The 22,953-nt window shown below is 42.2% G+C and overlaps 1 protein-coding gene across 3 annotated transcripts in view; it reads right to left on the bottom strand.

Annotated features, from left to right (window-relative positions):
• LOC126462365 (dynein light chain Tctex-type protein 2B-like) overlaps window positions 1-22,483 on the bottom strand; it is a 107,904-nt gene extending 85,421 nt beyond the window's left edge. For 2 of the 3 annotated variants that reach the window (XM_050096069.1, XM_050096068.1), the window contains exon 1: window positions 22,058-22,483. In XM_050096069.1, the coding sequence (XP_049952026.1) occupies window positions 22,058-22,158 (101 nt within the window). In that variant the 5' untranslated portion in view covers window positions 22,159-22,483. The remainder of the gene's footprint in view (window positions 1-22,057) is intronic. The other variant, XM_050096067.1, reaches the window with a different exon arrangement.
• Between the last annotated feature and the right edge of the window lie 470 nt (window positions 22,484-22,953).

Raw genomic sequence — 22,953 nt, 5'->3', positions numbered from 1 at the left:
CGAGTCTGAAATCTGAAAGAATGATTTATTTTTTATTTTTCAATATTGTGTGTCATCTATTCCTCTGTCAAAGGGTGTAGTAACAGTCAAAGCTTCCTCGATGTAATGTAGTTGAGAAGAATGGTGATGCTGACATGGACAGACCTACAGCTTCCTCTCCTTCAATAAATTTCAGCACTGCAACAATGTTCTCTTAAGTGACCGGAGAAAAATGTTGAACAGAGCAGAAAGCATCCTGAAAGCCACTTTCTAATTCAAGCTAGCTGTAGAATATACTTGACAGTCTTCTCATGTGACTCAAAATATTTTCTCAAAGCAGTGATCGACAACCAACCCCCAACAAAAATTGCATTGTAACTGTGGTAAATCTCTGTTACCAATCTGATCGTACCAGCACATCACCAGATGTTACCATAACAGGATGTGAGGCACCAGCTTTTCTCTTTACGATTCAACTCACCCACACCCAGTAGCTAAGGTCCAGTCAACAAGCAGTGGCATGATCAAACATCAAAGGCAGCACAGCATCAGGGTTGGTGCACGCAGCTGACAGACAGTGTAACCTCGAGATACTGACTAGCAAAACACATAATGTAATGCCAGAGTGGAGTGCACTCTCTCTCATTCTGTTATGATTTGTTCACGTGCTCACTTCACTCTGCTCTTGGGACTCTCAGTACCTAATCACACTCGGCCTGACATTGTACTCGTACTTTGTATGGAACTACTAAAGTGTGTTCTCATTAAAGTGATTTTAATATTATGTACATACTTAATTGTGTGTGTGTAGTTACTATAAACGTGGCAATGAGTGCAGATGATCATTCACATTTGAGAGCAAAGTTTTATCAGTGCACGAAGCAATCTCATCAATCGAATAAGACTTGGGCTGTGGAGTTGCAAGGTTTAAGTCGGAAGTGTCAATTTGTTAATGCCAACATTAAGGAATCTTACGCTGACTGGTTTGGGATGCTATCATTACATCTGTTCCTGATAAAGATGTCTGCCAATGGGTGCTGCAATAAGAGGAGCCACATCCATGGTGTCCTTTCTATTGCACAATCATTCAAAGTTTCTCATGTGGCAAGCTGTCAAATAGGTTCTTGGGCAGACATGGTCACTGTCAACTTAGACAACGGAAGGGACTCACTTTCTAGCACAACTCTGGACACAGAAGCAAGGCAATGCAGTAAGCCCAGCCATCACACTCCACAAAAACACATCCATGGCAGACCAGTTTCCTCAAGCCCCTGCCATCTTGCCTCACTTGTTTTGTGAGGACAAATTGCAGCAGTATGGCACATTCGGTCTGCTCCAGCTTCAAGCTCTCAAGCTAAGGACATTAATGTTGTCAGCACAGCATGTGACAATCTTGTGACTGTTTCTAGCAAACTGTTCAACAATTTGCATATTAACGGGACATCCCTATGATTACAAGTGGGTACAGCCATGGCAGCATCACTTCTTAACTCTAACACGCCCCTCCACCGTCTTCTACTTTGTGTCGTCTTGTCAGTTATAACAGGCAACAAATCACTATCCATGGACAATTTACAGCAGGGATGACACATGAGACAGTGGTGAGCTAACTGACATTCCTTGTGATGGACTGCGCTATTACAAAAAATTTGTCTGGCTTGGATGCTTTTACGACATTTGGATTCATGGTCACTGACTTGATTCCTCTAGTTTTTGACTTTGTGTCCTATCAAGAGTCGGATAAACTGTGCAAGGAATATTCAGTCCTTTTTTCGCCTGGGTTATGTAAGACCACAGATTTTGCAGCACTTAAGTGATTATCAAGAAACCAAATGACAAGCTTCATCTTTGTGGCGATTTCAATGCGGTGTTCATCTCCATAACCTTTGGCTTCTATTTCAGACCCGTACAAGATGCAGGTCTCAAGTGCAGTCTGGATAAGTCACATTTCTTCCAAGCCTCTATTGAATACCTGAGGCACGTCATTTACTGTCGGAGGACCCAGCCAGTGAACAGTCACATTGTGGCTAGAGACACCATTCTTCAACAAACTAAAGTAAAGGAGCTCCAAGTAATTATAGGCACAGTTGTGTATTACCAAAAATTCATCCTGTGGGCAGATACTGTGGCATATCCTATAAGTCAGATGTAGTGTTTGTTTGGACCCATTTGTGAGCTAATGTTCAAGTCTTTGCTCAGGCCCATACCTGGCCACGTATCAGCCAGGTTGATAATTTACTGTGGCTATGAATGACTCATACTACTGCTTGGGGCCAGGCCATACTGTCTGAATGCAATGCAAACAGTTCTCACCAGCCAATTCCTTTTGCCTTGAAGATGCTAAATGCAGCATGGGAGTATTACCCTCAAACAGAAAAGGAGGCCCTGGCTTTTATTTATGCATCAAAAAGTTTCATACATTTCTATATGGTGACAAGTTTCACCAAGTTACATATCACAAATCTTCAGTCTCTCTCTTTAGCCCCGTGGCACATCTGCTTGACGAGATGGCCTATAGACTTCAAAAGTGGCCACTGTTCCTCAGTTGTTACCACTATGAAATACCATGGTCTAGGGTTATCATCTCTGATTAGCAATCAAAATGTCCTCAGTACCGGGTTTGACAACACCACATAAATTTTGATTAATATTCAGCATTGGCAGCCAAAGACTTCTGGCATAAACAATCCCTCTCATTCTGCCAAGGACCTTGTCAGAGAGGGCAGAGGAGCGGACAGAGGTTCAGGGCATTCTCTTGTCCTTGGGATGGAAAACTGCCTCTAAAGGCGGAAGAATAAGCTATGATCAATAGCATGAGAGGTGGCCTGTAATTGAAAAAGTGTCATGACGATCTCTCCATTGGCAAAAGATTCTGGAATAGCCCCACCTTCAGAACTCTGGGACGGGACTGCCAAAGGGGAAATGACCATGAGAAAAAGAGTGAATAACCAACAAAAGAATAATGTTCTATGAAATGGGGCATGGAATGTCAGAAGCTTGAACATGGTGGGGAAGCTAGAAAAGCTGAAAAGGCAAATGCCTACGTACATTATAGATGTAGTAAGGGTCAGTGTGAAATGGAAAGAAGATAAGGATTTTGTGTCAGATGTGTGTAGGGTGATATAAACAGCAGCAAAAAATGGTGTAATAGGAATAGAATTCATTACGAATAGGAAGGTAGAGTAGAGAGTGTGTTACTGTGAACAGTTCTGTGATAGGGCTGTTCTTATCAGAATCAACAGCAGACCAACACCAACAACAATAATTCGGGTATACATGCTGACGTCACAAACTAAAGATGAAGAGATAGAGAAAGTATATGAGGATATTGAAAAGGTAACGCGGTAACTAAAGGGAGATGAAAATCTAATAGTCATGTGGGGCTGGCATACAGTTTTATAGGGGAAGGAGTAGAAGAAAGGAGAATATGGGATTGGGACAATGTATACGAGAGAGGACAGACTAAGTACTGCAACAAATTTAAGCTATTAATAGTGAATACTCCGTTCAAGAGTCACAAGAGGAGGAGATGTATTTGGTTTGTAAGGCATACCCAGGAGCAGATACAGACTCAAATCACAATGTAGTAGTAATGAAGAGTAGGTTGAAGTTTAAGAGGTTAGTCAGGAAGATTCAATATACAAAAAAAAGTAGGATACGGACATACTAAGAAATGACGAGATGTGCTTGAAGTTCTCTAAGGCTATAGAGACAGCAATAAGGAATAGCTCAATAGGCAGTACAGTTGAAGAGGAATGGACATCTCTCAAAAGGGCAAGAACAGAATTTGGTAAGACAAACATAGGTACAAAGAAGGTAACTGTGAAGAACCATGGTAACAGAAAAAATACTTCAGTTGATAGATGACAGAAAGAAGTACAAAAATGTTCATGGAAATTCAGAATACAGAAACACAAGTCGCTGAGGAATGAAATAAGTAGGAAGGGCAGGGAAGCTGAAACACAAGTCGCTGAGGAATGAAATAAGTAGGAAGGGCAGGGAAGCTAAGATGAAATGGCTGCATCAAAAATGAGAAGTTATCAGAAAAGAAATGATTGTCGGAAGGACTGACAGCGAATTCAAAATAGCCCTCGGTGAAATTAAACGCCAGGGTTGTAACATTAAGAGTGCAATGGAAATCCCCCTGTTAAATGCAGAGGAGAGAGCAGATAGGTGGAAAGAGTATATTGAAAGCCACTATGAGGGGGTAGATTTGTCTGATGTGACAGAAGAAGAAACAGGGATCGACTTAGAAGAGATAGGGGATCCAGTTTTAGAATCAGAATTTAAGACAACTTAGGAGGAGTTAAGATCAAATTAAGGCAGAAGGGATAGATAATATTCCATCACAATTTCTAAACTCATTGGGGGAAGTCACAACAAAACAACTATTCACGTTGGTGGGTAAAACATATGAGTTTGGTGACATCCCATCTTGTTATTGTTGTTGTTGTGGTCTTCAGTCCTGAGACTTGTTTGATGCAGCTCTCCATGCTACTCTATCCTGTGCAAGCTTCTTCATCTCCCAGTACCTACTGCAGCCTACATCCTTCTGAATCTGCTTAGCGTATTCATCTCTTTGTCTCCCTCTACGATTTTTAGCCTCCATGCTGCCCTCCAATACTAAATTGGTGATCCCTCGATGTCTCAGAACATGTCCTACCAACCGATCCTTTCTTCTAGTCAAGTTGTGCCACAAGCTCCTCTTCACCCCAATTCTATTCAATACCTCCTCATCTTACTTTCAGAAAAATATCATCTACACAATTCTGAAGACTGCAACAGCTGACAAGTGCGAGAATTATTCCACAATAAGCATAACTGCTCATATATGGAAGTTGTTGACAAGAATAATATACAGAAGAATGGAAAAGAAAATTGAGGATGTGTTATATGATGATCTAACGTAAAGGAACGAGAGAGGCAATTCTGATGTTGCAGTTGATAATTGAAGCAAGACTAAAGAAAAGTCAAGACTCATTCATAGGATCTGCTGGCCAGGAAAAAGCTTTCGATAATGCAAAAAGGCGCAAGATGTTTGAAATTCTGAGAAAACAGGGGTAAGCTGTAGGGAGAAACGGATAATATTCAATATGTACAAGAGCCAAGAGGGAATAATAAGAGTGGACGACCAAGAACGAAGTGCTCGGATTAAAAAGGATGTAAGACACGGATGTAAGTCTTTTGGCCCAACTGTTCAATCTGTACATCGAAAAAACAATGATGGAAATAAAAAAAAAGGGCCACGTTTGGAATTAAAACTCGAGGTGAAAGAATATCAATATTACTATTCGCTGATAAAATTGCTATCCTGAGTGAAAGTGAAGAAGAATTACATAATCTGCTGAATGGAATGAACAGTCTAATGAATGCAGAATATGGATTGAGACTAAATTGAAGAAAGACGAAAGTAATGAGACGTAGCAGAAAAAATCAAGAAGCTTGACATCAGGACTGTTGGTTATGAAGTAGATGAAGTTAAGGAGGAATTTTAATACCTAGGAATCAAAGTAACCGAGGACAAATGGAGCAAGGAGGATATGAAAAGCAGACTAGCACTGGTAAAAATGTCATTCCTCGCCAAAAGAAGTCTACTAGAATAAAACATAGGACTTAATTTGTGGAAGAATTTTCTGAGACTGTTCATTTGGAGCACAGCATTGTATGGTAGTGAAACATGGACTGTGGGAAAACTGGAACAAAGGGAATCAAAGAATTTGAGAGGTGGTGCTACAGATGAATGTTGAAAATCAGGTGGACTGATAAGGTAGGGAATGAGGAAGTTCTGCGCAGAATCAGAGAGGAAAGCAATATATGGGAAACACTGACAAGGAGAAGGCACAGGATGGTAGGAAATCTGTTAAGACATCAGGGAATGACTTCCATGGAAGTAGAGGGAGCTAAAGAGGGTAAAAACTGTAGAGGAAGACAGAGATTGTCTAGTGTAAAAGGCGCCAGTGACCAAACGTTTTCCATTATGGTGGATTGTGTTAAGATGGCATAAGATGGATGTACATGCAGATGAATATACAAAACACTCATAGTCTAGTACTGAATGGACAAGGAATTGGTATAAAAGGAGAAGGATGGTCCAGTCTGCTCCCAAGGAAGTACCACATAGGACATGTAGAACATAGAGGGACCAGATACAGCGTGCAGCCAGATAAGACTTGGGAGGCCCAAGATAGCTTCCTATAAAGCGTAAGCCCTAGGGATTTCATAGTTTCAATGAAAGGAAGAGCAACAGGCCTAAGATGCAAAGACGGTGGAAGAAACTCATTGCACTGCCAGAAATTCATACAAATTGTTTTGTCAGTGAAAAATCAAAAATCATTGCTGAAGCTCCACAAGTAAAGACAACTGAGACATTGCTGAATATGCCGCTCAAGGAGACAAGCTCAAGGAGAATTGCAATAGATCACAAAGTCGTCAATGAAAAGGGAACCTGGTGGGAGACAGTCCATAATAGGGTTAATGGCTACAGCAAAGAGATTGATGCACAGGAAGGAGCCTTGAGGCACCCATTTCTCCTGGATTAAAGTGTCCAACGAGGGTGAACCCAGATGTACTTGATAAATCAGTCTTTTAAAAATTCCTGAAGGAAATGGGGCAAGTGGCCTTGGAAGTCCCATATGTACAGAGGTAGAGGATAACAGTCCTCCAGCAGGTGTCCTACGCTTTCTCCAAATAAAAAAACGCAGCCACAGTCTGGTATTTCTGCAAAAACTGCAGAATGATGCTCATGAAATCCACATTGTGCAGTGGTTAGTAGATTGCGAGGCTCAAGCCACCATACCAGTTCAGCTGTGAATCATATGTTCCATCACTTTGCAAACACTGTTGGTGAGCGAAATGAGGCAGTAGTTAGAAGGAAGGTGTTTGTCTTTACCGGGCTTAGTATGACATTGGCTTCACGCCAGTCTCTGGGAAACGTGCAATCTGCCCAATGTGACTGAACATATGAAGAAGAAAGTGCTTGCCCGCAAGAGAGAGGTGCTACAACACCTGAAAGTGGACATCATCCAGCCCTCGGGTTGAAGATTGGGACTATGTGAGAGTATGGTCAAGCTGCCTCACAGTAAATGCAGAATTGTAGCATTCACGATTCTGAGAGGTGAAGGATATCAACCAAACCCACTTCACTCTTTTCTGAGGGAGAAAGGTGGAATGATAGTGGGTGGAGCTCAAAATCTCTTCCAAAAAAAGCAACCCAAGGTGTTGGGGATAGCAATAGGGTCCACAAAGATATCTGCTATGGTCGGCCAGAAATTGGGGAATGAACCTTGGTCCCAGAGAGCTGACGGTGTCCCACATGACGGACAAGGGAGTACAACTGTTACTAAGAACTAATAAAGGCAATTCAGCTAGCTTTTTTGCTAACCCGAAGAATGCAACAACAATGCATATGCAACTGTTTATAATGAATACAGTTTGCCATCATAGGATGATGGTTACAATTGCAGAAAGCGCATCTCCATGTGTGAATTGCATCATGACACACCTCAGTCCATCAGGAGACCAGGACATAGCACAGTAAAGAAGTGCAAGGTAGGAACATTCTGCAGTGGTAAAGATAACATTCGTGAGGTACCTAGTCATCACAACTAGGGAAATGTTGTTTACCGAAGGTTGCGAGGGTGAAGTGAAGCCTGCAGTCGGCCTTAGAAAGCTGCCAATTGGGTTTACACACAGGTGGGGTAGGAGTCAGCAAATGGATAGCGGACTGGAAATGGTCGTTTGAGTACATGTCGGGGAGAATCAACCACTCAAGATGATGGGCAAGCTGGGGAGTGCAGAACGAGAGGTCCGAATGGCAATAGGTGTGTATGGAGTCTGAATGGAGCACAGGTGCTCCACTGTTAAGATAGGTGAGGTTGAGTTGATTGAGAATGTCAGCCACTAGGGAACCTCTCAGACAGTTCCTCAAAGTGCCCCAAAGGGGACGTTGCACATTATAGGCAATGAGCAGCAAAACAGCATGAGGGAGCTGACCAATAAGCTGGAGTAAGTCTGCCATTGTGACAGTGAATAACAAAGGGGTGTAAATGTTACAAAGAGAAAAGTTGAAACAAGGAAGAAAAATGTGGACTGCAACAGCTTGCAGCTGGGTGTTCAAAGAGATCATTTAGCTATGGACATAATCCCAAATGAGCAGCACAACTACATCATGAGATGAATGCCGTCCTCAGGATCAAGGTTAAAGCGGACCAGAAGGAAACGTGAGATGTTAAACCAGTTGTGAGGATGCAATTTCATTTCTTGGAGACAGAAAATAGCCGGATGGTGTGACTTCAAGAGCAGCTGTAATTCCTACTTGATGGATCTAATGGCACATACCTTCCACTGGAGAAGAGATGTAATAGGGAATGGAGCGGAGGGAACAAATGAAGGACACTCACCTTTGTGGTGCCAAATGCCAGCCTTTGAAGACTCACTGTTACAGGGCACAGAGGCTGGAAGATCCTGTTCCATGAAATCCACAGATGCATTGGCATTCTCCCTGGGTTGGCCTGTGGATTCCAGGGCAGAAAAACGGTAGCGGTGCATGCCAGCAAAATGGAGGTCAGCTGACTGAGGGTATGATGTGACGACACTATTAAAGAGGATGCCCTCGTTGGGGAGGAAGAAGACAATTTGCCTTTGTTTGATTTCTCAGAAATTTTATGGTTGGCAGACAAAGACCCAGATGTTTGTTGGCCAGAGGGACATAAACGTCTTCGTAGGAGTGCTCCTTTTGTCCTTTCCGGTCTGCTGGTTGTGTAGCAGGTGATTTTGGCACTGGTGGCAACGATTTGGTGGCTTGTTCCACAGCTGCAGGAAAAGGAGACGGAGATCCTACCATGATACGCAGCAATTTCACAGCTGCAGTACCGAATTGGGGGTCACAAGTCTGTGTGACAGTACTGTAAATGCATGATGGTAAAATGCAGGGCTTTCAGCTAGCCAACAACTTGAGGGCAACAGGACAGGGAACTTTTTCCTTGACCTGAATCTCCTGCACAACCCACTCATCGAGATACTTGGGGCACTCACAGGATTAGGAGGCAGGATCATCATTACGGTTGATACAGAGGGGAGAAGGAGGTAGGGAGTTGCCCTCATGAGCAATCTCTACCACGAATAACATATTTGGCCGTGTTTAGACAGGACACGTGAATGTGGCTATAATGTTGACACTGGTAGCAATGCATCAGCTTTGGAATGTACAGTCAGACTGTGATGAATTGATAGCCTGCCTTAATCATTGATGGAAGCAACATTCAATCAAATACAAGAAAAAGAGTACATGCAGGCATAAAGTTTGCATCAATCTTTTTCATTACGCAATAGATCGCAGTGATGCCCTGATCAGTGAGATACTGTTGGATTTCCCCCTCAGTCAGACCATCAAGCAGCCAAGTGTAAATAACCCCATGCGAAGAATTCAGCTTACGATGGGCCTCGACATGAACAGGATAGCCGTGAAGCAGCGAAGCTGTAAGCAGTTGTTGGACTTGTAAATCACAATTGGTCTCCAGAAGCAAAGTCCCATTATGTAAGCGAGAGCAGGATTTCACAGGGCCTCCAACTGCATCAATACCTAGCTGAATAATAAATGGATTAACTGTAGCAAAAGACTTTCTTTGGTACATGACACCACAAGGAAACGAGGTGTAGCTGGGAGAGTCACTGAATCTTTAGCCTTGTTCCATTTACATTTAGTAGAGACAGTCTGAGCAGATCATCAGCTCATTGGAAAAAAATCCCCATAACTGTCAGCGTCTCCAATGGCACACTCCTTTCAATGGGAGGCCCCCTCAGAGGGGGACACACCCACCTGTCACACCTCCAGATGGAGGGACCAATTGGCACCCAGAAAGTAATATGCAAATCTACCCATCAACCGAGCATGAAAATTACACATTACCCAGTCACCTGTTACGCATCAAGCATGTGGGTGGGCCTTCAGGATTGCACAGGGAGGAAGATGAAACAAGCAAGAGACCTGAAACACTAAAGCAGAGGAAGGGGAGGATATGGAGAATGAAGAAAGAAGGAAAAAACAGATGAGGGACTGTTCCAATGCCAGGCTAGCGAAAAGTCAGAACACATTCCGGAATATATCCCAGAACTATTCCCCAAGGGAAGGAAAAAAGAAAAACAGAAGGACAAACGTGCAGCATGGAAAGGGAAGGTCCTGCAAAGGCTGTGGCCCCATGGTAGCCAAGCACGAACTCACCAAAGAGTGATGAACCCCCTGGGGGAACGATACAAATCTAGTGACAAGTGGAGTAACAACTAAGAGAGAAACAAATTTTTAAAAAATACTGGAAGCATATGTTATTAGCTAAAAAACTGAAAATCTCCCAAATATTTAAACACAAAGTAAAAGAATCTGAATAATGGGATTCAAGAATGTAAATTCTGCCTAAGTCCATTATTTTATAATTACACAGATACAAAAATCTACTAACCAATTGGTGGGAGGAGAAATCACATATAAAAGTTAAAGAAATGTGCATGCTTTTGGAGTCAGAAGGGTTGAAGGAGAGGGAAGAGCGATAGTGTTTAAAACTGGTGAGGTTTAGCAAATGGGGAGAATTCGGAAAATTGTGGATTAGATTAGATTAATACTTGTTCCATAGATCATGAATACGACACTTCATAACGATGTGTAACGAGTCAGGTTAATAAAAGATGTCTGTACAAGATATTAGATTACACAAAATATTGCATGACACTAATGTTTAAGTTGGTTCCCCCCCCCCCCCCCCCCCTCCCCCCTTAATTTATATCTAAAAATTCAGCCAATGAGTAGAAGGAGTTATCATCTAGAAATTCTTTTAATTTATTTTTAAATATTAGTTGGCTATCTGTCAGGCTTTTGATGCTGTTTGGTAGGTGACCAAAGACTTTTGTGGCAGCATAATTTACCCCTTTCTGTGCCAAAGTAAGATTTAACCCTGCATAGTGAAGATCATCCTTTCTCCTGGTGTTATAGCTATGCACACTGCTATTACTTTTGAACTGGGTTGGATTATTAACAACAAATTTCATAAGTGAATATATATACTGTGAGGTTACTGTGAGGATCCCTAGAGCCTTAAATAGATGTCTGCAGGATGACCGTGGGTGGGCTCCAGCACTATTCTGATTACACGTTTTTGAGCAATGAATACTTTTCTACTCAATGATGAATTACCCCAGAATATGATGCCATACGAAAGCAGTGAATGAAGGTAGGCATAGTAAGCTAATTTAATGAGATTCTTATCACCAAAGTTTGCAATAACCCTAATAGCATATGTAGCTGAACTCAGACGTTTCAGCAGACCATCAATGTGTTGCTTCCAGTTTAACCTCTCATCAATGGACACACCTAAAAATTTTGAAAATTCTACCTTAGCTACAGACTTCTGTTCAAAGTCTATATTTATTACTGGCTTTGTGCCATTTACTGTACGAAACTGTATATACTGTGTTTTATCAAAATTTAAAGAGAGTCCGTTTGCTGAGAACCACCTAACAATTTTGTGAAAAACATCATTTACAATTACATCACTTAGTTCTTGGTTTTTGGATGTTATTACTATACTTGTATCATCAGCAAAAAGAACTAACTTTGCATCTTCATCAATGTATATCAAGAACAGTAAAGGACCTAAGACCGAACCCTGTGGGACCCCGTACTCGATAGCCCCCCCCAGTTTGAGGAATCAGCTGTTGTTTTAACATTACATGAACCACTTATTTCAACTTTCTGCATTCTTCCAGTTAAGTATGAATTAAACCATTTGTGCACTGTCCCCTTCGAACCATAATGATTTCACTTATCTAAAAGAATTCCATGATTCACACAATCAAAGGCCTTTGAGAGATCACAAAAAATACTAATGGGTGATGTCCCGTTATTCAGAGCATTTAATATTTGATCAGTAAAAGCGTATATAGCATTTTGTTAGTACTTTATTTTTACAAATATGGGAGGCTACACTTGAATACATTACTTTCTCAAAAATTTTTGATAGAGCTGTCAGAAGAGAGATTGGGCGGTAGTTGTTGACATCTGACGTATCCCCCTTTTTATGCAATGGTTTTACAATGGCATATTTCAGTCTATAGGGGAAAACACCCTGCACCACAGAGCTATTACATACGTGGCTGAGAATCCTATTTATCTGTGGGGAACAAGCTTTAAGTACCTTGCTGGAAATGCCATCAATTCCGTAAGAGCTTTTACTTTTCAGTGAGTTTATTATTTTACTGATTTCAGAGGGAGAGGTTGGTGGAATTACAGTTCTTTCAAGCTGCACAGGTATGGCCTCTTCTATTAGTAGCCTTGCCTCTTCTAGTGAAGATCTAGATCCTATTTTCTCCACAACATTTAAAAAATGATTATTGAAAATATTTTCAATTTCTGATTGTTTGTTAGTACACTTGTCATTCAGTTTTATGGCACTATAGTCATCCTGTGCTCTTGGTTGCCCTGTTTCCCTTTCAATAATATTCCAAATTGCTTTAATTTTATTATCAGAGTTGCTGATCTCAGACATGATACACATGCTTCTGGACTTTTTAATCTTTTCTTAGTACCACACAATAGTTTTTATAATATTGAACAATTTCAGGGTCAGTACTCCCTCTTGCTGTTAGATACAGTTCTCTTTTACGGTTGCAAGATATTCTTATTCCTTTAGTTAGCCAAGGTTTTTTATATGTTTTCTTGGAATTATGTTTAACTATTTTCTTGGGAAAACAATTTTCAAATAACCTTAAAAATGTATCATGAAATAAGTTATATTTCAAGTTTGCATCAGGTTCCTTATACACTTAATCCTAGTCTAGCTGCTGTAGGCTTTCCCTAAAGTTTGCAATATTTATATTTTTTTAAGTTTGGAAGGTAGGAGACGAGATACTGGCAGAAGTAAAGCTGTGAGTACCGGGCGTGAGTCGTGCTTCGGTAGCTCAGATGGTAGAGCACTTGCCCACGAAAGGCAAAGGTCCCGAGTTCGAGTCTCGGTCGGGCACACAGTTTTAATCTGCCACGAAGTTTCAGTATTTATATTGTTAATTGAACGCACTGCTTTGAAAGTCTGATTTGATATACTGCATGGAGCTATGTCATGTACTGTAACTAGCTGTGCACCATGATCTGAAAGACCATTTATGGCCTTAAACTTATCTTGGTCTATAAAAAAGTTATCTATCAATGTACTGCTGTTCTTTGTTATCCGAGTAGGAAAATCAATGACGGAGCTCAAATTGAAAGAACTGAGTAATACTACAAGGTCATTCTTCCTATTACACTCAGCCAGCCGCGGTGGCCGTGCGGTTCTGGCGCTGCAGTCTGGAACCGCGGGACTGCTACGATCGCAGGTTCGAATCCTGCCTTGGGCATGGGTGTGTGTGATGTCCTTAGGTTAGTTAGGTTTAAGTAGTTCTAAGTTCTAGGGGACTGATGACCTAAGATGTTAAGTCCCATAGTGCTCAGAGCCATTTGAACCATTTGAACCTATTACACTCTTTCAGGGAATCAACATTGAAATCCCCACAACTGATAATTTGCTTCCCCCTCTCTGACAGATAGCACAACAAAGCATCCAAGTTTTCTAGAAATAGCTGGAAATTCCCTGAGGGGGACCTGTACACTGTTACAATCATGAAAGTGCCATCATTTAGTATAAGTTCAGTGACACATGCTTCCATATGTTGCTCTACACAAATTTTTTTAGTTTCTAAATTTTTTACACTGTGGAAGCTTTTGACATAAATGGCAACTCCTCCTCTCATCATATTATCTCTACTTACATGTGCAGCTAGTTTGTACCCATTGATGCTAACCTTTCGCATATCAGTGACAATGTGATGCTTACACAGGCATAGCACATCTATTACATTCTCAGTTTCTATATCTTCTAAACAAAGCAGAAGCTCATCAATTTTATTCTTCAATCCCCCAATATTTTGGTGAAATATACTAACATTATTTTTCACTTTACTTTTATGAGTATCTTGAACTTTTTTAACATTTTTAGTACTTGCCTGGCTGAGTTTCCCACTGGACACTGATCTTACACTAAAAAAGAGTTCCCACCACGAGATGTAGTTCCTCCCCCGTTTAAATTTCCTGCTATCAGCCCAGCCAGTTTACCTTTCCCTTTCTTGTTGAGGTGTAGGCCATGTCTAGTATAGTCCCACCTACAGAGTGAATCAACAGGAACCACACCAATGTGTGACCCTGCACCAGATCCAAGTAGCCATTCCAACTCCAAATTAACTCTCCTGACAGAAGAGCTCAGGTCAGGGGAGACTTTCCTTCTCATCTTGACTGGCAAGTCTCCCCTGATCCCAGATTCTGGGTGACTTTTCTGAATTCTCCCTATTTTTTAAACCTCTCTGGCCCTTTTTCTTCGTCGCTCTTCCTACCCTTTCAACCCTTCTGCCAGAGGAAGGAACCATTGGGCCCAAAACCTTGCATATTTCTTTAACACGTACGTGTTTTGTCCTGTCAGCACTTGGTGAGTAGATTTTTTTACCTATTCAATTACACTATATTTTCAAAAATTGATTATTTTCATTGATATAATAACTGTGACATTTATATCAGATAAATCCATATTTTGCAAATATACGAATAGCTAATCTACATCTAGTACGTCATCTTCTACACTCTACAAGCAACCTTCAGGTGAGTGGTGTGGGGCAATTTGTATACCACTGTCCCTTCCCTGCTTTCCTCTTCCACTCGAAAGTGGTTCACAGGAAGAACAATTGCCAGTAAGCAGCTGTGTGGGCTTGAATCTCTCTAGTTTTATCTTCATGGTCTTTTTGCGAGATATACAAAGGGTGACACAACACATTTGTTGGTTTTTCTAGGAACAGATGCTCTAGGAACTTTAACAGTAAATCACTCTGTGATGCAGAATGAAACTCTTGCAGCATTTGCTATTGGAGTTGACTCACCATCTGCATGATGCTTTCATGCTTAGTAAATGAACTTGTAAGGAAGCATGCTGCTTTTCTTTGGATCGTCTCTATTTTCTCTATCAGTATCTAACATTGGTCTGTGTAAAGTTTGATTAATATAGGAGGAGCAGTGGCTTATTCCAAAGTATCCAGTATTCTAGTAACATACGTAGATGAAGTAACCTAGAAGTAATTACCATAATTGAAGGGTTGGCTGAAGAAAGTGCCCGTCCTCAGTTTAGATCCTTCCACTTTTGTTTAGGAAGCCACTCTTTTCCTTCCTTTAGCTTTTGGTCTTTAAGAAGTTCCCTCCTCTGTGCCCCAGACAAGCCTTTGATCTTAATCTGGTCCAACTTCTTAGTAACCAATCCCACTTCTTGAATAGGTCTGTCCCCCTGTTCAGCTGAGGGGATGTCTTGCATCAGTGCCAGCCCTGTTGTTTGGGTGTCTGAGGAGGTCTCAACTTGCCCCTCAGTATTGCTATTTTCTTTTGTGTCCATTTTGGTCCTATGAGAGTTGGAGGTCTAATCGGTCCACACCATGGCAACCTCACACGGTGCAAGCCTAATTACTGATGAAGGTTGCCCGGTATCCCTGAGGCTCCATTCACAACACATCTTCCCACTCTTCAGCACAGATCATATCGCACCTTGGGTTGGGTATTGAGGAGTCGGGAAAGGACAAGGACTGGATGTGGGATGACAGGTCGTTGTGGGACACGCTTAGTCTGGTCCATTGGCCAAGACCTTACTGACCATAGATTCCCACAGCTTGCATAGCTCTTCGCTTCACGCAAACACACAAGCCTCTCCACCTGCACGGACAGTGCTACTTCAAGGTGGTGTCCCCCCGGTGATGAACCACTCACCTATACCAGATCAGTTGTGTGGAGCACAGAAGCACGTAACTGAAAACAGCATCCATACTAGCATTTGAGCATTAGCTCTCTTGCTAGCAAAAGTACACACACACACACACACACACACACACACACACACACACACACACACACTGAAACACACACTCTTGATGCCACAGCAAGACTAGTTAGTGATACTTGATTATTGAAAGAAGTTTCTTGAGCTGATCTGATTGGGGGAGGGGCTAGGAAATGAGGCAAGGTGAGAATAGCAAGAAGGAGGGCGGTCTTCGGACACATAACAAGACATAAAGAGAGAGAATACCCACATACTTGGTGGGGGCAGGGACAGACTCTAAAACAAAATTGTTAATATAGCTACATAATGAGTTTGTCAGTTCAAGTCAAGCCATTTCAGAAGCCACATAATGTTACAACTGGGTAAGTGAGATGATTAGCAGAGACGCAGGAAATCCATTCCAGAAGTATGTGAGAATTCTACAATGAATAAAATCTCTATACTCCAGAATCTGGGGACAGGGGGGAGGGGGGAGGTGCTGGGTGCTGTTCCTGCTCTGCCATCTGTCTGTTTACTGGTAAAGAAAAAGCATTTTACTCTGTACATTAGTGTCTACCGAAATTTACACTCCCAAGTACAAATATTCTGATAAATTAATTACAGGAGGACTGCTTAAAAAGGTATTTTCATCGTAGGTGTGGAGGGCAAAGACACAGGTATGCCTCCCTAATATCGTGTAGGGGCCCTACAAGCACACAGAAGTGCCACAACACAATGGGGCATGGACTTGACTAATGTTGAAGTAGTGCTGGAGGGAATTGACACCATGACTTCAGCAGGGCTGTTCATAAATCTGTAAGAGTACGAGAAGGTGGAGATCTCCTCTGAACAGCATGTTGCAAGGAATCCCAGATATGCCCAATAATGTTCATGTCTGGGGAGTTTGGTGGCCAGCAGAAGCGTTTAAACTCAGAAGAGTGTTCCTGGAGCCACTCTGTAGCAATCCTCGATGTGTGGGGTGTTGCATTGTCCTGCTGGAATTGACCAAGTCTGTCGGATTGCACAATGGACATGAATGGAAGCAAGTGATTGGACAGGATTCTTACATATGTGTCACCTGTCAGAATTGTATCTAGACATATCAGAGGTCGCATACCACTCCAAACGCACACACCTCACAGAATTACAGAGCCTTCACCAGCTTGAATAGTCCCCAGTTGACATGCAGGGTCCATGGATTCTGAGGTTGTCCCCATTCCCGTACATGTCTGTCTGCTCAATACAATTTGAAACAAGACTTGTACAACCAGGCAACTTCTTTCTAGTCATCAACAGTCCAATGTTGATGTTCACAGGTCCAGGTGAGGCATAAAGCTTTGTGTCATGCAGTCATCAGGGGTACATGAGTGGGCCTTCGACCTGGAAGCCCATTATCGATGATGTTTCGTTGAATGGTTCGCACGCACGCTGATACTTGCTGATGAAATCTACAGCAATTTGTGGAAGGGTTGCAATTCTGTCACATTGAGCAATTCTCTTTAGTCGTCACTGGTTCCGTTCTTGCAGGATCTTTTTCCGGCCACAGCAATATTGGATATCTGTTTTACTGGATTCCTGATATACATGGTACACTCGTGAAATGGTTGTGCCGGAAAATCCCCACTTCATCGCTACTCGGAGATGCTGTGTCACATCGCTCATGCGCTGACTGTAATGCATGTTCAAACTCACTTAAATCTTGAAAACCTGCCAGTGTAGCAGCAGTAACCGATCTAACAACTGCGCCAAACATCTGTTGTCTTATTTAGGCATTGCTGATCAGAGCACCATATTCTGCTCGTTTACATATCTCTGTATTGGAATACGGATGCCTATACCACTTTCTTTGGCATTTCAACGTAATACGCATTTTCAAAAGTAAGGAAAGCTGTTCCTAGCTTCCAGACCTCCAAGAAAATAGTGTCCCAGGGTGAAAGGGGTGTACACACTCCTTCTACATCGAGGGCAGGCAGTAAGAGAACAAGGGGGAATCTTGGACTCCCGCTTTGCAGGATAAGCATATCCAGAAAACGCCAAGGCAAGAAATAGGGAAACAGACCTATAGTATGGCAGCGTCAGTTTTTAGGATGGCGGTTATCCAGCAAGGCTATCCACTAGTCAAGATCACCTCACAGCAGAAGGACAGGAGGAGCTCGTGCAGATGGCTCTCTTTGAGAAGATTGGTGCGGGGGGGGGGGGGGGGGGGGGGGGGGGGGGTACTGGTCCAGGACACAAATTCAGGGGAGTTTATCTGGATCCCAGTGCTCTTATCTTTGTCTGGGGTGGGGGGGGGGGGGGTTACAGTGGACTGGCTTAAGGAAAAGGTGCCCCTAATATTGCTGTGGGAGGATGCGAAGCTGCTGGTAAAGATAGTGACTCAGCTCTTCAAGACCACAAAGATTTTAATCTGGGTGCCAAAACTCCTTAAGGATACCTCTCCAGGGACTCTGAGAAAATACGCTCTCAAAACCTGAAAGTCTCAACAGAGGATTGAAAGGTAATCGACTGGAAAGTTGCACCAAATGGCCAAACCCTTGTGGTGGAAGTCAGGGAAAAGTCCCTGAAGGCAATACGGTAACAGGACCTGAGACTATTCTTGTGGTTCTCGCAGGTTGCCGTCAGGGTAATCAAAGACATCAGAAGCGACAATGGTGGCAAGATGGAGACTGAATGTGCTGCTGAAGAAAGTAAGGGGCCACTGCTGGCCTGAATCATATTCTGGGAAGATGAGAAGAGGAGGTGGCCCTGATTCAGGAGCCCTATTTATATAAAGGAGGTGTTTTGGGCCTTGGTGGCACTGGAGGTAAGATGGTTTACACTAGAAATATAAGAAACTCTAGAACATGCACTTATCTAAAAAATGGAATCCCCTTCATGCTAATAGTGGACTTTTGTTCTAGGGACTTAGTGACCATCTGGATGCGACAACACAAGGAAGGTATCACAAGGGAGTTTGTAATGGCCTCGGCATACCTTTCTTACAAGGACAGTACTCCTCTTTCTCAGGAGGTGATGAGACTGGCGGAAGACTGTGCACAACAGGATGCGATGCTAATGCTCAAAACCTAGTGTTGGGCAGAGCTGACACCAACAGTAGAAGTGAGTACCTTCTAGAATTACTTCTAGCTAATAACTTAGAGATGCTCAATAGGGGAAAGGAACCTACATTTAGGAATATAAGAAGGGAAGAGATAATTGGCATAACCTTCAGTTCCACTTTGATGGGTAGTTATGTCAAACAATGGCATGTGGCTTTCATGTCATTCTCATCAGACCACATGTATATTAAGTTTGTGGTTGAAATGGGCATTAGACAGACTATGTCCTATAGGAATCGCAGGAAAATGGACTGGGAGGCGTATAGAAGGGACCTTAACTCGAGTCTCTCGGAAGTCAGTAGTTCTCTGCCATCACAACCTAATACGATGACAACTGCTCAATCACCAAGAAGTGCATGAATAGGAATGTATCTTGGTGGAACAACAACCTGGAATCACAGAGGTAACAGGCGCGAAGACTGTTCAACCTTGCGAGAAGGGAAGGACAATGGACAGAATAACGAGAGGCCCTTGTCAAATACAATCTTGCAATTAAGGAAGCAAAGCAGATGTCCTGGAAAGTATTCTGTGATGAGGTAAAGAGCACAGCTGTTCAGGCCAGACTTCACAAAATCTTCACTCGGATACCAACTAATCCAGGAGGAACTTTAAGGAAAGAGGATGGGGAGTATACAAGGACAGCACATGAAATGCTGGGACTACTCCTCAAAACTCATTTTCCCCAATGAACTCTGACAGACAATGTCCCTGTGAGATTTCGGTTTTCAGGTATTCGAAAGGAGAACTGGGAATCTCCCAGAGAATGTGCTGACTATAGTAAAATCCAATGAGCAGTGGGAACATTCCAACCGTTCAAGTCATCTGGCCCAGATGGAATTTTTCCAGTGCTCTTGCAACAAGCAGGAGTGAACATAGTAAGACTCCTATGCAGGTTATTTAGGGTTAGCATAGAGGTAGGAATCATTCCTAATGTCTGGAGGAAAGTGAAGGTTGTCTTCATTCCAAAGACAGGAAGAACTGATCATACCATGGCCCAATTAGTCTGTCCTCCTTTCTTCTTAAACATTAGAAAAACTGGTCAACGTCCAAGTTAAGGAGAGGAGATTAACTAGGGTCCCTCTGCACATAAACCAACATGCATACCAACCAGGAAAATCATGTGAAACTGCACTCCACCAAGTTGTTGGTAAGGTGGAGAAAGCACTACACTGTCAGGAAATAGCCCTTTGCGTCTTCTTGGACATCGAAGGGGCTTTTAGCAACATGCCCTTTGAATCCATGGTTAAGGCGGCAGAGGTGCATGACTTGGATATCACCATTTGCAGGTGGATTAGAGCCAAGCTTAGTGGCAGAAAGGTAGAAGCCACAATGATGCAGGAAAAAATCGTAATCAACAACACCAGAGGATGTCCACAAAGAGGGGTCCTGTCCCCTCTACTGTGGAACCCTGTGGTGAATGAACTCATTGCAGAATTAAACTCTAGACAGTACTTTTGGCGGGGATACAGAGAAGATCTTGTCATAGTAATACTAGGCAAATTTTCAAGTGCAGTCGGAGCTATGGCACAAGGAGCATTGAACATTGTGCAAAATTGGTGCGGGAAACAGGATCTAAGGGACAGTCCTAAGAAGACTGTTGTAGTACCATTTATGAGAAAGCAGATCCAACACACATATTGGAATCTCAAGCTTCTCGATGAAACTCTACCAGTGAAGGGGATAGTGAAATATCTAGGGGTAACCCTGAATGAGAAACTATCATGGACCCCTCACGTAAGAAGCACCTGTTCCAAGGCGAAAGGTACTCTGAGTACCAGGAGAGCCTGGGGTAAAAACTGGGGCTAAAGCCCCAAGAGTATGTACTGGATATACACCAAGGCAGTAAGACCTATGGTCACTTATGGAGCTACAGTGTGGTGGAAAAGGTAGAAAAGCAGGTAGCTACCGAGCGAGGTGGCGCAGTGGTTAGCACACTGGACTCGCATTCGGGAGGATAACGGTTCAAAGCCGCGTCCGGCCATCCTGATGTAGGTTTTCCATGATTTCTCTAAATAGCTACAGGCAAATGCCAGGATGGTTCCTTTGAAAGAGCACAGACAGCGTCCTTCCCCGTCCTTCCCTAATCCGATGAGACCGATGACCTCACAGTTTGGTCCCCAAATGTAGGATGTGTGGTGTGGGTGAGGAAACCGGATCACATTTGATCTTCAAATGCAAGGCACTAAAGATTTAAAGACACAGAAGCAATTGTGTGTCTAGCAAAGCACTGGTAAAGGAGCACCTTGCACTGTTGGAGGGTGTTGGTTGACTTTATTAGACACACAAGAAATGATACCGCACAATAAACCCTGTTTTGGTGCAGGCACCAGCAGCTTGACCAATGTTCTTTTTGCTTCCCTGATAAAACCAATAGGTGAGTGGTTACCTTTCCCTTAATTTACGTATTGCTCCATACAAGAACTTCAGCAAGGTGAGTCAGAGAGCTGTTTCACAGATGAATCGTAAACCACACAGTCATCAAAATGGTATTTCCTTGCAAATATATTTGAGTATGTAACATAGTAATGTTTTATCACTCATGCTGTACAAATGACCATTTGTTCCTACATGTGGAGAATGCACTCAAGCCAGCCTGTGTATTTCAGGTTCAATGGATTGGTATTACAATTATATAAGACATCAAACACATTACACTAGACTGATCTGTAGATTAGCTCTAGATCTAGGTTAGGTTGAGGAATGACAAAGCAGTACAATAGATTACCGATATGGCAAATAAAAACTTTATTTGTAGTTTGTACATTGCAACATGTGTGGTTTACTGCTTACTACCAAAAATTGCATACTTAGTTTTGAATGAGTACATAACTTGAATACATTGCGCTTCAAGCACAAATAAGAACGCATATGTTTAACTAGAAGAAGTTAAATTAGGCGTATACAAACGTTTCTGTTTTATGCATGGTTCATACGAACAAGATATTACCTTTACGACACACAGCTAAGAAAATATGCGCCTGTACTCCTCAGTCCATTGAACTGTCAAATTTCGTTGTAATATGACAGGACCAGATTTACACTTTCATTGCCATATACGCCAATCTAAATGACTATAATAATGGTCATTGTTATTCCTGAATCATATATAAAACTTACTTATAGTCAAGATCCGGACGAATCTGATATGTTTCCGAAGTGTCAGTTATTGTTGTGGCACTTGTTTCTTGTGCACACAGCTCTTCCCTTGAAAACTCCATTCCCTAAAGAATGTCCAGTATGGACTTGCACCGCAAAAATAACAGAATCAAGCAGTACTTAATGCATTACAGTCCAACGAAATCAGCTTCGCTCCACCAAATACAACTGCAATGTTGTTTACTTCTTGGTTACCATGGAGAGCATACTACGCTGGTGACAATTCTTGGGTCGATACAAGGAAACGATGTTATTAGTATCGATATAACCTAACCACTTTCTGTTCTGTATGTATGCAATTAAATTAATGAAATTTATACTTTTTCAGGCACATTTTTTCAGTTGCACACATTTAACAAGGCTAATTCACATCGTCACGTCACGGCACCGTCGCGTCATGGTGTTTTCACACTGTCCGTCACTTCAAATCACATGATCTCAACTCTCGTGACCGTCCTCAATTAAAACTTTGGCGGGAATTGCGATCTGCAGTAGAAGACTTTCAACTGTTTTTACGCGCGAAGTGTATCTACAGTTCTTTGTGGATATGTGAGTTCATTTATTGGACTCAAATGGTTTGTGTTTGCAGAGATAACTTGTGTATTAGTGAAGAAAGACGGAAGTGCAAAACAACACAAAAAAGAGTGTGTGTTCGAAAAAAATCATTACGTGGTATATAAAGGGCATTTTGCAAACACTATATACAAGACGAAGCATCAGTCTATTAATAAATGCTTAACTTTATTCTTTAAAGTGTTCAAATTTGCTGTCTTTAGGTCAGATAGAAGTCTGTTATAAAAGATCATTCGTGTTGTGTGTGGACTACAGTCTGCAGCCCCCCCCCCCCCCCCTTTTTT

The sequence above is a fragment of the Schistocerca serialis genome, chromosome 1 (assembly GCF_023864345.2).
Source record: "Schistocerca serialis cubense isolate TAMUIC-IGC-003099 chromosome 1, iqSchSeri2.2, whole genome shotgun sequence".
NCBI lineage: Eukaryota > Metazoa > Arthropoda > Insecta > Orthoptera > Acrididae > Schistocerca > Schistocerca serialis.
This window is presented reverse-complemented; position numbering and strand designations above follow the sequence as displayed.